Source organism: Lepidochelys olivacea (assembly GCF_965140295.1).
Source record: "Lepidochelys olivacea isolate rLepOli2 genome assembly, chromosome: 24".
In the NCBI taxonomy this organism is placed as follows: domain Eukaryota; kingdom Metazoa; phylum Chordata; order Testudines; family Cheloniidae; genus Lepidochelys; species Lepidochelys olivacea.
Genome location: NC_140434.1, coordinates 15,491,727 through 15,509,184, shown reverse-complemented (window position 1 = coordinate 15,509,184; position 17,458 = coordinate 15,491,727). Strand labels below are relative to the sequence as shown.

Here is a 17,458-nt window from a genome sequence, read left to right as displayed (position 1 = left end):
AGGGCCGGGAAAGGGGGACAGGCCCGCCAGGGCGAAACCCAAACCCTAGGGGTCAGCACTGTCCTGGGACCAGACCGCAGCCCGGCAGTACTAAGGAACCGACAGCCCAGGCCAGGCAGACCCTCGCTGTAATTCTGTCTGTGCCCACGTCGGGGGGACGTGGACGCGGGGCCAGAGAAGGACCCCTCTGAATGGAACGGGGCTGAGGTTACAGGTAGGATGGTATATTCCACCCCACCCCCGTGCCCAGGCCACGATCGCCCCCTGTTGTCTGGGCCCCAGGCTGATTGCGGGTCCAGGCTGAGCAATTAGTGACCTTTCTATTCCCCTGAGGCACAGCGCCCCCTAGTGCCATGCTGGGGCATTGGAGTCAGCCCTGCCTGCCAGGGGGAGCCCCCACCCCGGCTCCCTGCCCATCTCCCATCCGTGCCCAGATCGTGCCCGCCCCTGCTTAGCCAGAGAGAGGGAAGTGAAAGGACTCAGATGTTGCTAAACAACCCCCTGCACCTGCAGTTAAAGGGGGACGTTTAGAGCTGCCCTTCAAGGAGCTCTGGCGCCTGCCCCCCCAGCTCACCCCAGAGGGACCCACAGAAATCTCACCCCCTTCCCCCCCCGGTGCCACTTCCCCTTTCGCCTTCGAAAGGTGCCGGACTGATCGCTCAGCTCCCCCTTGTCCAGATCGGCTGCCGGAGCCGCGGCTGCACGATGCACTATAAGGTAATTGCACCTTCTCGAGCCGGCGGGAATGGGGGCTAGTGGTTAGAGCGGGGGGGCTGGGAGCCAGGACTCCTGGGTTCTTTTCCAAGCTCCGTGCAGCCCCGTTGTGCCCAGTGCCACCCAGACATGGTGAGAGACAGTCTCCGCGCCTTGAGGTGCACTGGGGTGGAGAACCGTAGGACTCCCTGCAACCTCTTTCCCCTTAGCAGGGGCTCTCTGTGCCCCCCGTTTCCTCTCTGCACCAGGGTCCCCCAATCTAACCCCTCGGTCAGGGGTCCTCTGGGCCTCCCATTCCCTCCTCCCCCATTCCAGCTCCCCCGATGCCAGGGCTCAGTCTGTGGGATACTGGACAGAGATGAGCTGTGGGAGGGTGAGGCTGGAAGGCATCAATGGTACCCCCAGCTGGTCCTCAGATCTACCGTCAATTTCACTTTGGGGCGCTATGCTGCAGGGAGTGTGGGGGGGCTCTCCCCTGGCTCTCCGGGCTGGCCCCCATGCCCCAGTGTGAATCAAACAGAGCAAAGGCTTGAAGCAGGGTCTCCCACAGCGCCGGGACCAGCAGAGGGTGCCGCTGAGCTGCTCACCAGCCCTGGATTCTCACCTCCCCCAGGGGTCTGGGAATTCGATTATTTTGGTGCTGCCACACGAGGCGCCACCTCCAGGCCTGATTTGGAGCAAACGCCCCAACGGCCGAAAACCGAGCCCCTCTGCAGCCGCTGAAGTACAGCACCCCACAAATTAAACCACCCCCAGAATTGCGGAAAATCCTGGGGCAATTTCTCCTGTCCAGACAGCCCCAGGGCTCGCTGGGCTGCTCGTCGGGGCAGGGGAGCGGGGTTTTGCTCTGTGTTTGTACAGCACCTGGCACGCTGTCTCACGTGCGGTGCGCCTACGTGTTACCCCCATACACCGAATACACAATATTCGGGGGTTAGGAAATACACTGGGGCCGGGCTCCGTGTCTCCCCTTTGGCGCTTTATGCGGAAGCGGGAAGAATGACAGCCTGCAGGGGATCCAGCCTCCTGCAGGACAGGGTGAGCCGGACGCTGCTTAGCGCGGAAATCTTAGCCCCGGACAATGAACTCATTGAGCCAGAGAAACCCGTCTCTCCCTGTTAGATAAGCCAGTGAAAGTGACTAGCCATGAACTGAGGGATAATTTGCCTGCTGTTGCTACACTCCTGTAGGTGAGTGAGAGACAGAAGGAGCCGGAGCTGTTCGGTTTCTCTCTAAGGCGGCAGAGAGATGCCTTGGTCCGGGTCTATTAGCACCTGTCTGGGGAGGGGATTTTGGGGAGCAGAGGCTGGTTAACCCACCCCACAAAGGCAAAGTGAGCTCCGATGGCTGGGGGATGAAGCCAGACAAATCCAGACTGGACATAAGGGGCAGGTTCTTCCCAAGGAGAGGACTTGACCCTCGCAACAACCACCCCAGGGAGGGGGCAGGTTCTCCAAACCTTTGAGTCCTTCCATGGCAATCGGGTGTCTCACTAAAAGCCCCATTCTAGCTCGACCCCCAGAACTGGGCTTGAAATCTGCAAAGGGGGCGGAGTTAGGGGCACAAGTGTCAAGGGGGCGGAGTTAGCAGTGCTCCAGCTCCATCCCCCAGATCTGGGCTTGAAATCTGCAAAGGGGGCAGAGTTAAGGACACACATGCAAAGGGGTGGAGTTAATGGCGCTGTAGCTTGACCCTCCACCCGTACAGATCTGGGCTGGGTGCAGGGACCCCTGGGGGAGGTCCTCCGGCCCAGGCTAGGCACGAGGGCAAACTGGCCGTGCAGAACAGTCCCTTGAGATGTGTGGATTGATAAACCAAACCCTCTAGCTCTCCTAGCATTGTGATCCCTCACTCCCCTTCAGGATCCACAGCTCAGCGTTTTAATCCGGAGCCAGGAGGAGATGCTTTGACCCCGATCCTGCCATCGGGCCCCTGTTACCGCCCAGTGGCTGGACCTAACACAGGAGCCAGGCCTCAGTCTAACATCATGGCTCAGCGCGGGCTTAATCCATGCAGAGCGGAGACGCTTGTGGGTCCCTTTCCAATTTCAGCAGGGCAGCTGGCTCAAGCTTCTGTAGCATCTTTGCACCAGTGGGAATGACCTTGCCAGGAATGGACGGTCAGGGTGGGGCAGCCCCCATCACAGCTGGGCAAATAACCGATTTGCCAGCAACGCCGAAAAATCGGAAACAAAATTCCTGTCAAGTCTGACTGATTTTCAATGGTTTTGATTTAAAAACAACACATGAAAGGATTTTTTGCAACAAAAAGAATCGTTTTGGACTGAACCAATTCGAGGGTTCGGGGGTTTTATCTCCTCCTGAGACAGTTTGGCAAAACCCTCCTGAAATCGTGTGATGATTTGGTGGCGCCGAACCTGTGTTTCCTGATCACAAAATGTTTCGTGTGAACACGTTCACTTGTTTCTACTCCCCACCTCCTGCTCCTAGAGCCGGGTCATGAGCTGCTGGATCTTGGCCTACTAGATCAAGGGGCCCGCTCTCACCAGATGTCTGTTCCTCGGGGGGGATATTTCTAGAGGGGACTGAGTCACCCCTCAACCTCCTCCGTGTGACGCTGGATAAACTGAGCCCCTGGAGTCTGACTCCTGCCTGTCTTCCAATCCTTGAGTCATTCTCCTGGCTCTTCTCTGACCCCTCCCCAAGTGATCTCTGTGAGTCTGGAACTGGGGGGCCGCGCAGTCGGATTCCACTGGAGGTCGCCTCTGAATGTGGGGGGACGGCTCTGGCCCAGGTCAGACCAGCCGATCAAACTGGCCCCTTCTGGCCTTGGAAATCTGTTTGTCTCGTGTCTCCTCATTGCCCCTCCGCTGCCTCACGGGATCCCTAGCTGAGAAGCCGGCGCAAGCAGCAAGCATGTGCAGCTGGCTGGCGGCCGTAGGGGGAAGTGCCAGGTGAGCCGCAGCTGGATCCTAGCTCTTAATAACAGCGTATTCGCAGGTGAGGTCGGCGACAGGCTCCGCTCTCCGGGTGGGAGGCTACAGCTGGACGGCCGCGTAGTGGACCTCATCTGGGTCACTCTAGGGTAAAGAATAATAATGACAATGCCCGACTCTGACGGGGAGCTTTACATCAGCAGAGCTCAAAGCACGGCTGGGGAAACTGAGGCACCGGATGGGGAAGTGACTTAGCCAAGGTCACCCAACAGGCAGGTGGAAGAGCCAGGAAGAGAACCCAGGCGTCCTGTGTCTCAGGCCAGTGCTCTATCCACTAGGCAACGCTGTCTCCTAAAAAACAACTCCTCCCCCCCACAATTTTAGCCTTGATGATCATTACGTCGGGCCTTCTGGAGACCCCTTATATCGACACAAAACACATCGGCTGAGGGCATCACCTCTGTAATGGGAGATACACATGGAGGATAACAGCCCTACCACTGCTGCTGGGTAATGGAGCAACTCCTTCAGCTCCACCTTGGGGGTAACAGCTCTGCTCCTCCTGCCATCGAATGGAGCAACTCCACCAGCTCACGGCAATGCTGCTACTCAGGCACCAGCAGTTGGATCAGAGCTGGCCCCCCTACAGGGGAAAGGCCCCAGGCCCCATTCCCTGTCCCAGCCGGTGGACGAGATATTGCTGCACACGCCAGCTGCCCAGGGCTTGTCCCGCTGCCCCCGGCGACACAGAGCCCCCCAGCAGAGCACTCGCCTCTTCATGTCACCCCCCCAGCCCCGTCACTCAGCGTCCCGCCCACCGCTCTGCCCTCCAGCTGCTGGGCAATGCCCCCTGCCCTGCCCCGCACCTGTGCTCACCCTGACCCAGAGCGCCCAGCCCAGCCTGGTCTCGCTGCCGCTGGGAGCTGATCTCACAGGGGGCAGAGCCGGGATAGAACCCAGGAGTCCTGGCTCCCAGCCCTCTGCCCCCGCTCTAACCACTAGACCCTGCTCCCCTCCCAGAGCCAGGGATAGAACCCAGATGTCCTAGCTCCCAGCCCCACTTCTGTAACCACTAGATCCCATTCTCCTCCCAGAGCTGGGGATAGAAATCAGGAGTCCACGCTCCCAGCCCCCCTGCTCTAACCACTGGACCCCACCCTACTCCTGGAGCTGGGGACAGAACCTCGGAGACCCGGGCCGCATATACACAGAGGAATGACAGGTTTCAGAGTAGCAGCCGTGTTAGTCTGTATTCGCAAAAAGAAAAGGAGGACTTGTGGCACCTTAGAGACTAACCCATTTATTTGAGCATGAGCTTTCATGAGCTACAGCTCACTTTATCGGATGCATACCGTGGAAACTGCAGCAGACATTATACACACACAGAGATCATGAAACAATACCTCCTCCCACCCCACTGTCCTGCTGGTAATTGCTTAGCTAAAGTGATCATCAAGTTGGGCCATTTCCAGCACAAATCCAGGTTTTCTCACCCTCCACCCCCCACACACAAACTCCCCCCCAGACGTTCTGGTTAAACTTGGATTTAAACTTGGAGAGTGGTCAGTTTGGATGAGCTATTGCCAGCAGGAGAGTGAGTTTGTGTGTGTATGGGGGTGGGGGGGTCAGAAAACCTGGATTTGTGCTGGAAATGGCCCACCTTGATTATCATGCACATTGTAGGGAGAATGGTCACTTTGGATGAGCTATTACCAGCAGGAGAGTGAGTTTGTGTGTGTGGTTTTTGGAGGGGGGTGAGGGGGTGAGAGAACCTGGATTTGTGCAGGAAATGACCCACCATGATTATCATGCACATTGTGAAGAGAGTTGTCACTTTGGATGGGCTATTACCAGCAGGAGAGTGAGTTTGTGTGTGTATGGGGGTGGGGGGATGAGAAAACCTGGATTTGTGCTGGAAATGGCCCAACTTGATGATCACTTTAGATAAGCTATTACCAGCAGGACAGTGGGGTGGGAGGAGGTATTGTTTCATGATCTCTGTGTGTATATAATATCTGCTGCAGTTTCCACGGTATGCATCCGATGAAGTGAGCTGTAGCTCACGAAAGCTCGTGCTCAAATAAATTGGTTAGTCTCTAAGGTGCCACAAGTCCTCCTTTTCTTTTTACAGAGGAATGAGTCTCTCACCTGTGGTACTTTGCCAGTGTTCATGGGCTGGCTGTAGATGTGGGATTCCCTGGTGCCATCCGGAGAGCCCGGGCAGACCTCAGTGGGCACGCTGCCACGGAAAGAGAGAACGTTATGGGGGCTGGGGATGGCCCGAGGGCATTTGGGTGGCTAGTGTTCGGTCGGCTGCAGCGCCGTGGCTGGGGATTGGACAGGCTGCGTCGGTCAACAGCGTACAACCCCTGTGGGTCAGTGGCTGGGGGTGGACCCCTGGGCTAAAGCACCCCAGACCAGACATGAGTCATGGATTTGGGGAATGGGAAATGGGGCCTTTCCCCTCTAGGGGACACTGGCTCCAGTCCAGCCCCGGAGTGGGGGACTGGCTTCCTCGGGAGGGAGGAGGGCAAAGAAGGGGCCTTTCCCTTCTGGAGCAGCGGTCCCCAAACTGTGGGGCACACCACCCTAGGAGGGCCTGGAGGAACTTTTGGGGCAGTGCAGCCAGGCCAGCCCCCATGGGGGGCAGGGAGGGAGCACCACCCAGCCCCACTCTGCCCCAGCCGCAGCTCCAGCCCTGGTCCCAAGCCCAGCTCCCGACTGCAGTTCTGGCCCCGCTCCCGGCAGGGGGGGGGAAGGGGTGCGGACAGTTTCCATTATGGGTAAGGGAGGGAGCAACAGAAAATGGTTGTGGACCCCTGTCGAGGGAGTGCTGGCTCCGATCCAGCCCCTGCCCCAAACAGGGCTCATCCCTCCAGCAGGGGGCGCCAGGGACACACACAAACTGACCTACACCCCAGCAGGAGGCGTATCAAGCTCAGCCTTGGCCACGCTCTCCTAACATGTGGGCACCGCCCCACACCGAGCCCCTACACAGTAGCTCAGAGCCAGGCCCGGCTGTTACCTGGGGGCTGCGGGTGGGGCCAGGCGGGCTGGCTTCCCCATGCCATAGTGCTGGGTGTTCTCATAGATGCGTTCAGACATCGGGGTCTCCCCCGGGCCCGGCTGGTCCTGCAAGGCAGGGAGAAGTGAGGCCGCGAGCCACTGCTCTGGGACTGCTCGGTGATGTCTAACAACAAAGGAAAATGCACACAGACCCCCCCCCACCACCACGATAAACTACCCAGGGGATTGGAAAGACCTTCTGTCCTGCTCGGGGACGGGGATGGGAAGGGGACAAGGAGACGAATTTTATAATCCTCTTTTATGGAGGGGTAAACTGAGGGACAGAGCTCATCTAAAGTCATGCAGCGAGTCAGCAACAGAGCTGGGGATAGAACCCAGGAGTCCTGGCTCCCAGCACCTCTTGCTCTGCAGGTCCCAGGATGTAGGCGGCAGCCTGCACAAGGGGGGTGGCTGGAAAGGAGAAAGGAGGGTTCTTGGATCAACCCTGCAGCAGATTTTTGAACCCCATTTGCTGAGGGACGGCAGCCGGGTAACAAGCCCACAGTGAGGCTGCATGGGGCTGGATCATTACACGTGGTGGCTTTGGAGTCAACAGACCTGATGCTCAGACGCGGAGCCCTCCCGTCCCAGCACCCCCAGCCTCCTCTGTAGGCTGTGCTGCCCAGCTGGATGACATTTCCCATGATGCACCACTATCTCTCCTCGTGGTGATGGGAAGGGTGCCTCACAGGAATCCATAGCCAGGGTGCATCCTGGGAGATGTAGTTTCAGAGTCTTGTATCCTCATTCTCCACTATAGGCCAAGGTGTCTGTCTGGACTACATCTCTCATGATGCCCCACCAGCTCCTCTCTTGGTGGGGGAAGGGCGTGCATCACAGGAATCCTACGCCAAGGTGCATCATGGGAGATATAGTCCGGCTACAGATTCTGGCCCACAGAAGGGAATGGAAGCACAAGGCACTCAAACTACAACTCCCATCAGGCCATTTTCAATTGAAATATTTCGGTTTTTGACATTTCTATGAAAAGTGGCGCTTTCCCACTTGGGGAAAAAAAAACCATTTCCTGGCCAGCTCTACTAGAAATTTTGTTTTTTTTAAATGAATACCAAGATCTCACAAAATCCCATCATTCCATGTGTGTCATAGGAGTCCTTCGGTGTGGTGCATCATGGGACTTGCAGTTCCTGTGCCTCACGTTCTCAGTCTCATCTGTTGGCCGGGGTGTCCGGCTGAACTACAACTCCTACGATGCACCACCTGGTCCCCTCTTGGTGCGGGGAGGGGCGCTTCAGTGGAATTCGTGGCTGTGATGCATCATGGGAGATGTAGTCCAACCCCTCCCTGTTTGATGATAGGGCTGGACTAAAGTGCTGGAGGAATCACAGCCAGCCTCCCCAAGACCTCGGCAAAGGCAGTGATGGGCCAAGGGAAGGATGATCCATAGAATCTAAGGGCAGAAGGACCAGCTGGGTGACACAGGCCACAGGACTCCCCTGAATTCATTCCCATTTGAACGACAGGACTCCCATCAGTTCATTCCCGTTTGAACGAGAGCCGATCCTTTAGCAAAACATCCCAGAGTGATTTAAACATTCCCCGGGACGGAGAATCCACCACGTCCGGAGATCATTCTTTCAATGGCAAATTCTCCTCCCTGTTCAACATTTGCACCTTAATGCCAGTCTGAATTTGTCTAGCTTCAGGTTCCAGCCCCTGGATCTCTGTCTGCTCGGCCGCCAGGCCCATTATCAACGTTCTCTTCTCCATGTAGGATCTTCCAGACGGGGCTCACGTCACCCCTTCCCCTTCCCTTGGTTCAGCTAAACAGACGGAGCTCCTGGAGTGTCTCACCCTAGGGCAGGTTTTCCAACCCCTGACTCCTTCTCATGGCTCTTCTCTGACCCCTCCCCAGCTGATCAGCACCTCCTGGGAGTGTGGGCCCCAGAACTGGGCACAGGATCCCAGACGTGGTTGCACCAGGGCAAGATCCAGAGGTAAAATCCCCTCTCTGCTCGATTCCAGATTGCCCTGTCCCTGCACCCCGGGATGGCACTAGCCCTGCTGGCCACCGCGGCACTGGGAGCTCCTGGTGAGCTCGTGATCCACCGCGATCGCCACAATGACCCTCCCCCGCTGGGCCTACGGCACAAAGGCACAATCCCAGCCCCTCCCCCACTCCGAAGGTCTCTTTTCTCAGGTCCCCGGCACTTACAGAGGACGGTGATGTTGATGGGGGGGGACGGGGACTGGCCGATTCCATTTTTGGCCTGGCAGCGATACTCCCCAGCCTGGTGCACCGTGATGTTCTTCAACACCATTTCCTGCCGGGATCCTTTCAGCTGCTGGTCGCCCCGGTACCAGGTGTAGGAGTTGGGGGCGGGGAGGCTGCTGGTGTAACTGCACGTTAGCGTCACCGATTCTCCTGCCTGCGGGCTGGTGCCCGGCGCTGCCGTAACATGGACACCTGTGGGGGCGTCTGGGGGGCGAGACGGAGACACGGGGCGTCAACGGAGAGAGACAGAGTGGGGGGATCTGGCCCAGAGGGGGGAAGGGATCCAGGGCAGGGGGTGAGGGGCAGGGCCTGGCCCATGTGGCTCCAGGGGGCGAGAACAGGCAGAGCGGCATGGGGATATGGGGGAGGGGTCGCGCAGAAGGGTCTGGGGGCACAAGGCAGTTGCGGGGGAGAGGGTCTGGCCCAGAGCAAGCTGGAGGCCTGGAGCAGGTGAGTAGTGGTACAGGGCCTGGCCCATATGGGGCTGGGGGGCTGGGGCAGCTGGGGGTGGAGGCAGCAGAGACTGTCCCAGAGGGGTCCGGGAACACAAGGCAGATGGAGGGGCAGGGCCTGGCACAGAGGCGGCTGGACACCTGGGAAGGTGGGAGAGGACAGGGCCTAGCTCAGTGTGGAATGGGGCCCCGGGGCAGGTGGGGGGATGAGCAGTGGCCCAAAGGGGACTAGGACCCCGGGGCAGGTGTGTGGGGGGGGCACAAACTGAATTTGTCTCTGCTGGGCCCAGCCACGGGAGCAATGCAGAGGAGCAGGGGGCCCAGCCCTGACTCAGCAGCACTGGGTTGAGCAAACCCAGTGTGACAAAGTGGGACTGTTCTTAATGTTTCCTCTGAATAGTGTGCGGGTGCCTCAGTTTCCCCTATGCAGTTTCCCCTATCTAGGGGGTGGGAGAAGGGTGTATGACCACTGCAGAGCCCTAGAGGGGAGGTGTGTGCAGGGGTCTGGACACAGAGAATGGCCGACACCCTGTTTCCTGGAGACTGATGTCCTGGGCCCTTCCCCCCTGCAAGGTGAGAGCTAAAGGGTGGGAGAACAAAGGAATCTGGTGATCTCCTGGCCTGGGAAAGGGACAAAGCCCAGAGGAGGAGGGGCTGGAGGGAGTTTCAGTTTGGGGCTGGTTGGAGACATGGAGTGAAGGGCAGACGTGGTTATCTGGCTCACTGGCCCCCAAAATGGACCCAGCTGAGGGGTCCTATTCTCTGCACCTACAAGCTCTGTTTTAGACCATGTTCCTGTGGTCTAATAAGCCTCTGTTTTACTGGCTCGCTGAGAGTCTTGTCTGACTGTGAAGTTGGGGTGCAGGACCCTCTGGCTTCCCCAGGAGCCCCGCCTGAGCGTACTCGCTGTGGGAAGCGCACGGAGGGGCAGAGGATGCCGAATGCTCCGAGTTCAGACCCAGGAAGGCGGAAGCCGTGTGAGTGAGCTGTGTGTCCTGAAGACAGGCTGCTCACAGAAAGGAGTTTTCCCCAGAGTCCTGCCTGGCTTCATGGGGAGCAGTTCCAGAGCATCACCCAGGGACCCTGTGACAACTGGTGGCAGAGGTGGGATGTACTGCACCCCGCGGATGGCGCTTCCTGCAGGAAGTGACTGGGGAACAGTAAAACGAAGGGGGATTGACGAGGACCAGGAGTGCTGAAGGGTCAGAGAGGAGCGGTTTCGGGGGGCGGTTAACCCCTGGGAGTGTGTGACCAGCGAGAAGGACTGTGCAGTAATAGGGTCCCCCTGGGGACTGCGGTGAGCAGTCTCAGCGGCGAAGGACCCTGCGGCTTGGCCCTGGGAGAGAGAAGGACTTTTGCAGTAACAGGGTTCCCCTGGGGATTGCAGCAAGCAGTCCAAGGGGCGGAGGAGTCTGCCGCTTGACCCTGGCAAAGAGGTGGTGACCTCGAGAGAGCACACAGGCCTGTGAGTCCACAACAACTTGGGAAGAGCGGAGTGATGGCCTGTCACCGTCTCCTTAAGAAGGACATTGTAACCCTGTACAGAAAGAGAGGGTTGAGCGTTGGAAAGTTCACCAAGGCACAGTTCATCGTGCAGCTGGAGGAGGATGACGGCTCTAAGGAGCAGATTCCTGACCCAGATGGGGCTACAGCAGGATCTGGGAGCAGCTGGAGTGGGAGCCAGGCATTCCCAAGACTCCTGTCCCCGACCAGATGAGGGTCTTCAGGACCGGGATCCCCATCCAGGGATCGGAGATGGATGGGTTGGAGCTGAGTCCGAGAGAGCAAGAGGACTGTGAGAGACAGCGAGAGCCCGAGAAAGAGCTGCAGAAGCAGCATGAACTGGCGATGGGGGAGCGGAGAGGCCTAGGGGACCTCCCAGGGGTGAGTGGGGATAGACCCCGGGGGGCCAGTTCTGCAGGGAACCTCGAGACTAAATTGCTGCCCCGGTTAAGGGAGGGGGGGGATGTGGATGCCACCTCACTGCCTTTGAGCAGGCTGGCGATTTGAACCAGGGGGACCCTGCGGAAGAGCCCCGGTGTCTAGCTCCCTTGCTGGGTCCCAAAGCTGTAGACTCCGTCAGCCAGATGAGTGGGGTGGTGGACAGGCTCCCAGTCCTGACCCCAACCTCTATGTCTGTGTAACCCTTCTGCCCGTCAGAGTTGGCAGCAACAAGGGCCGGGTTCAATATCTAGGGGATCCATTCCAATAACACAATGCAAACCGGCTCGAGCCCCCACCCAGTGACCTGGGACAAATATATACCATCCCCGCTGGGCGCCTCCAAGAGGCAATACTTCCCCTCTCGCAAGCACAGAGTCTGAGTGTAGCAAAAGCCTTTTAATAACAGAGAGAAACAATGTGGCATTATGTTGGGGAAACACCACCAACAGGATTCATAACACAACCCATGAGCAAAAAAAAACCCACCCCAGGCAAATTGGGGCATGCCCTTTTCCCTTTGGTTCTTGAGTCCAGCAACCCCAAATCACCCAAAGTCCCAAAAGTCCAATGCCCCAAAAGTCTCTGTCCCTGGTCAGGGCAGCCCCAGAGTTCGAAAGTTTATCTGCAGAGCTTTACCTCCCAACCTGGGTGGAAATGGGACAGGGGTAAGAGGCACCTTACATGATCTGAAGCTGACCGCCCCACAGCTCTATAGCAGCGCTCCGCTCCGCCAGCCGCCCCACGAACTCCTTCGCTCAGCTGCGCTCCGCCCCGCCAGCCGCCCCACGAACTCCTTCGCTCAGCTCCACAGCCCACAAGCAGCTCCTGCCATCCTTCGCTCAGCTGCGCTCCGCCCCGCCAGCCGCCCCACGAACTCCTTCGCTCAGCTCCACAGCCCACAAGCAGCTCCTGCCATCCACACGCTGCTCCGCGGCGAACTGCTCCACAATATATCTTCAGGCTCCCCCACTACTTAACACAACACTCAGTGATTTCAGCTCTTAGGTGAATTCAGCTTATAATAGGGGAGCCCCAGTGCTGGTGCACTGTCAGCCCAAAGTGAGCTCAGCAGTCTGTAACTAGACTTCTAATGAAATCAAAATTAGCTCTGATATTCCACAGTGGAGAGAGGAGGCAGTGCAATTAGCATGTAAGAACCTCAACAAGGGGCCCATACCACCAAGTATTAATACTCATCCCCAATCTCTCTCTATTCACACAGTTTTGGAACCTATGACGCTTGCCTAGCGAGTGCTACTTAGTTGATGGTGAATCCCTCCATCATAACCAAAGGCCACGTACAGTTCCAAGCACAGTTCCCATAATCAGGGTAATAACAATTTATTCTTCCTGCCCCAATAACAGAGACACTGGGGATCCCACAGCAGCCAAAGTGACCATTTGGGCAGCTATGGTCTCATTCTAGGCGTGGTGGGTGTGCCTATGCAAATGAGATCGGCCCCTGAAGTTCTTTTCCACAACTTGCCACACCTCACCACCAGATGTCAGGGTGGAGCTCATCCTGACACTGCTTACATCTGTATGGAGTTTCCTGGGGCCAGGCCCCTCGGACCTCCAGTGGGAGCGGAAGGTGATGGTCAATGGGGAGACATTCCTGGGGTGGCGAGATCCTGGGACAGAGAGAACTGTTGTCAGGCCCTGGGTGGTGCAGCCTCAGATGCTGAGGGGCTGTGTGAGCTGGGTGAGGGTCCCAGGGACGAAGCCCCTCGCCCTGCCTATGGCCCAGACCCAGGACGGGTGGGGCTGGCTGGCCGTTGGGGTTCTCCAGGACACCAGCTGCGAGACCCTGTTGTGGGGTGACTGTGTCTCTTTGGGGCAGGATCCAGGCCATGCTCCGGTAACTGCCAAGGGTTTGAATTTGAATCCAGGGAACCCATCGGCGGAGAGGGAAATGGTCAGTGAAAATGCAGATGACCTGGTTGGCAGCAGGGAGGAGCGGCTAGGCTCAGGAGACCTGCCTGCCTGTAACCAGACCCCTGGGGCTGGGTGGGACAGAGAGATGCTCCCCGCCCCCTTGCACACCTGAGAGGGGGCTCACGCTGGCTCTGATGCAGTGAGGAAAGCAGCGAGCTCGCTGCCTATCCCCACTGGGACAGCAAGGGCAGCGCTGAGCACAGTGGGAGCTGAGACCCCAGCTCAGTGGGGGGAGACACAGGCAGGGCAGGGGATCTGTTGGGAGTGGCAAGGTGCTTGGTAAGGAAAGTCTGGCTGAGCCTAGGCAGCCTTGTGAGCTGATGGCTGTGTCTAGTCAGCAGGGTGGGAAGGCGAGGAGAGTGGAAGATGAGTGTCCCTGGACCTTACCTGTTAGCTGGGTGGAGAATTGGGACAGTGAAGGAAACGTGCCCGTGTCTGTCAGGGGTATTGACTTGCCTATGGAGGGAGCTACCCTGATCTCCAAGCAGTTGTTTGTGACCAGCCTTGTGTGCTGGGACAAGGGGAAAGAGATCCCAAGCTGTGTGTCTGGGAAAGGAGAAAGTGTGTCCGGCTCTTCTTTGTCTGTGGAGCAGACAGAAGGGGCCTTTCAGCCTGTGATGGTTGAGGGTAATACAGTTGTCTCAGAGCTGGCTCTGGATTCAGCTAAAGCCCAAGAAGGGAAGGGTCCTAAGTTTGTGTCTGCTCGGGAGAATGGCCCTGTAACTAGGTCACATCCAGTTAGTGTCTATGTAAAATCCTAGAGAGCAGACATTTCTGGTGCTTGTATTTTGCCTGTTGCTAGTGTCTTGTTGGGAAAGGGTGGAGCAACTCTGTCTAATCAGGGTGAGATCCTAGCCAGGGCACAAGGAGAGCATGAAGGTGATGTGATTGTGTTACCTGCTGAGGGTGTGGAAACCTGTAGCAAGAAGGAAAAGATTCCTGAACTTGTGTGTGGCAAAGGGAAGGAGAAGGCTTCTGACCTTTTCTCTAGGAAGTCTGTAAGTTTGCCTGAAAGGGGATTGTGGAGGAATCCGCCGGATGGGCCAGAGGTAATTCTGGATGTAAGGGAGACCCAGAAAGAGTCTGTTGTTGCTCAGGAAAGTGTTCTTCTAGAGCAAGCCCTAGGTAAAAAGGGTAAGAGCAGAATTTCTGTGAGGGGTGAATTGTTGCATAGAAAAGCCCTAGGGCAAGGAATCCTCAGGGAGTCTTTGCAAGCAGTTGACTGCAACTGAAGGGTGTGAAAGTGATTTAATCAAGAAAGTTTCAGTTCCTAACAGCCAGAAATTTTCGGTTGTGAATGGATCCACTGACTTTCCTGTTGAAAGACCCAGTGTGGAGAGCTTTGAGAAGGTCTCAGATGAAGTGAAAGCTGTTAAGAAAGTTAAACAGCCCTCTAACCAAGTGGCTGTGCTTGGCCAGCTTGTTGGGGAGAAGACCCGATCCCAGTTTGACCCCCTGGGGTTTTGGGGTGGCCAAAGGGCACAGGCTGCATAAACCTTCCCACATGCGGCCAGCAAGTGCTATCGACCACCCCCGACCTAAGGGGGGGAGTGAAACTGGAAGGACCTGGTGTAACTCTTAGCAAGGAATGGGAGAGATGCTGGGGCATCCATAGGAATGTTGGTGGCTTCGAACTTCCCCAGGTCACCGGCTAAAGTGACCCCGCTCAGTTTGATCTCGAAGGGGGGAGAGATGTGACGAAGTGGGACTATTCTTAATGTTTCCTGTGAATAGTGTGCGGGTGCCTCAGTTTCCCCTATGCAGTTCTTAAGTATCTAGGGGGTGGGGTAAGGGTGTATGATCACTTCAGAGCCCTAGAGGTCAGGTGTGTGAAGGAGTCTGGACACAGAGAATGGCCGACACCCTGTTTCCTGGCAACTGATGACCTGGGAGCTTCCCCCCTGCAAGGTGAGAGCTAAAGGGCTGGAGAACAAAGGAATCCAGTGACCTCCTGGTCCGGGAAATAGACAAAGCCCAGAGGAGGAGGGGCTGGAGGGAGTTTCAGTTTGGGGCTGGTTGGGACATGGAGTGAAGGGCAGACGTGGTTGTCTGGCTCACTGCCCCCGAAAATGGACCCAACTGAGGGGTCCTGTTCTCTGCACCTGCAAGCTCTGTGTTAGACCATGTTCCTGTCGTCTAATAAACCTTCTGTTTCACTGGCTGGCTGAGAGTCACATCTGACTGCAGAGTTGGGGGGCAGGACCCTCTGGCTTCCCCAGGACCCCGCCTGAGCGGACTCGCTGGGGGGAAGCGCACAGAGGGGCAGAGGAGGCTGAATGCTCCGAGGTCAGACCCAGGAAGGTGGAAGCTGTGTGAGCTGTGCGTCCTGCAGACAGGCTGCTCACAGGAAGGCGACTGCCCCAGAGTCCTGACTGGCTTCACAGGGAGCAGTTCCAGAGCATCGCCCGGGGACTCCGTGACACCCAGTTATTCGGAGGCGGGGGCGCAATAGGAGGCTGGGGCTCATAAGATGGGCAGGGTGGGGCAAAGCAGGGGGGACAAGGTGGGGGCATGTGGGGCTGCTCCAGGATGCTGTGTTGGGGAGTACCAGGGGTTGCGAGGGAGGAGGCTCTCACCAGCCCTCGCAGAGAGGCTCAGATACACCCAGCAGGGGCCGGAGACCCAGACCCCGCACACGCAGCTCTCTCCATCGGAGACGGCTGCCTTCTCAACACGTAAATCCTGCCTGGCTCCTGGCAGCCACACGTCCCCGCGGGACCAGACCTACCCGCCAATCGGCCACAGGGCAGCAGTCTGGCAGCGCAGGGTAAAACCGTCGCCTCCCCTAGGCACTGCCTTCCCTGCCGGCCACGAAACCTCGACCCTGGGCACGTTTGGGGCAACGGAGGGCGAAAGTCGGGAGAGAGAGACCCGCTGGACCGACGGCACAAAGGCACAACCCCTGCCCTTCCCCCACCCCGGAGGTCTCTTTTCTCAGGTCCCCGGCACTTACAGAGGACGGTGATGTTGATGGGGGGGGACGGGGACTGGCCGATCCCATTGTCGGCCTTGCAGCGATACTCCCCAGCCTGCTCCACCGTGATGCTCTTCAACACCATTTCCCGCCGGGATCCCTCCAGCTGCCGGCCGCCCCGGTACCAGGTGTAGGAGTTGGGGGCGGGGAGGCTCCTGGTGTAACTGCACGTTAGCGTCACCGATTCCCCTGCCTGCGGGCTGGTGCCCGGCGCTGCCGTAACATGGACACCTGTGGGGGCGTCTGGGGGGCGAGACGGAGACACGGGGCTTAAATGGAGAGAGACAGAGTGGGGGGACCTGGCCCAGAGGGGGGAAGGGATCCAGGGCAGGGGGTGAGGGGCAGGACCTGGGCCATGTGGCTCCAGGGGGCGAGAACAGGCAGGGCAGCATGGGAATAAGGGGGAGGAGTCCCCCAGAAGGGTCTGGGGGCACAGGGCAGTTGCGGGGGAGAGGGTCTGGCCCAAAGCAAGCTGGAGGAGGTGAGGGATGGTACAGGTCCTGGCCCATATGGGGCTGGAGGTCAGGGGCAGTTGCAGGCTCGGGGGGCAGAGACTGTCCCAGAGAGGTCTGAGGACACAAGGCAGATGGAGGGGCAGGGCCTGGCACAGAGGCGGCTGGACACCCGGGAAGGTGGGAGGGGACGGGGCCGAGCTCAGTGTGGAATGGGGCTCCGGGGCAGGTGGGGGGATGAGCAGTGGCCCAAAGAGGGTTGGGGGCTCTGGGGCAGGTGGGATGGGGATGGAAACTGAATTTGTCTCTGCTGGGCCCAGCCACGGGAGCGATGCAGAGGAGCAGGGGGCCCAGCCCAGAGCCAGCAGCACTGGGTTGAGCAAACCCGGTTATTAGGAAGCGGGGGCGGAATATGAGGCAGGGGCTCCAAAGATGGGCGGGGTGGGGTGAAGCAGGGGGGACAAGGTGGGGGCACGTGGGGCTGCTCCAGGATGCTGTGTGGGGAGTACCAGGGGTTGCGAGGGAGGAGGCTCTCACCAGCTCTCGCAGAGAGGCTCAGATACCCCCAGCTGGGGCAGGACACCCAGACCCCGCACACGCAGCTCTCTCCGTCGGAGACGGCTGCCTTCTCAACACATAAATCCTGCCCGGCTCCTGGCAGCCACACGTCCCCGCGGGACCAGACGTACCCGGCGATGGGCCGCAGGGCAGCAGCCTGGCAGCGCAGGGTAAAACTGTCGCCTCCCCTAGGCGCTGCCTTCCCTGCCGGCCACGAAACCTCGACCCTGG

At 58.4% G+C, this 17,458-nt stretch overlaps 1 protein-coding gene and 1 long non-coding RNA gene across 2 annotated transcripts in view; both read right to left on the bottom strand.

Moving 5' to 3' along the window:
* The window catches only part of LOC311512443 (B-cell receptor CD22-like), a gene marked incomplete at both ends in the record, with an annotated part of 53,014 nt that overhangs the window by 33,208 nt on the left and 2,348 nt on the right, over positions 1 to 17,458 (bottom strand). The window contains 3 exons of the mRNA XM_084613649.1: positions 8,853 to 9,116; positions 16,197 to 16,460; positions 17,207 to 17,431. Of these exons, the coding sequence (XP_084469775.1) occupies positions 8,853 to 9,116; positions 16,197 to 16,460; positions 17,207 to 17,431 (753 nt within the window). The remainder of the gene's footprint in view (positions 1 to 8,852; positions 9,117 to 16,196; positions 16,461 to 17,206; positions 17,432 to 17,458) is intronic.
* LOC311512724 lies at positions 3,043 to 6,743 on the bottom strand. The gene is made up of 3 exons (XR_014709546.1): positions 6,636 to 6,743; positions 5,759 to 5,849; positions 3,043 to 3,754 (listed from the first exon to the last, which is right to left on the bottom strand). It is a non-coding gene; the product is annotated as an uncharacterized lncRNA (long non-coding RNA).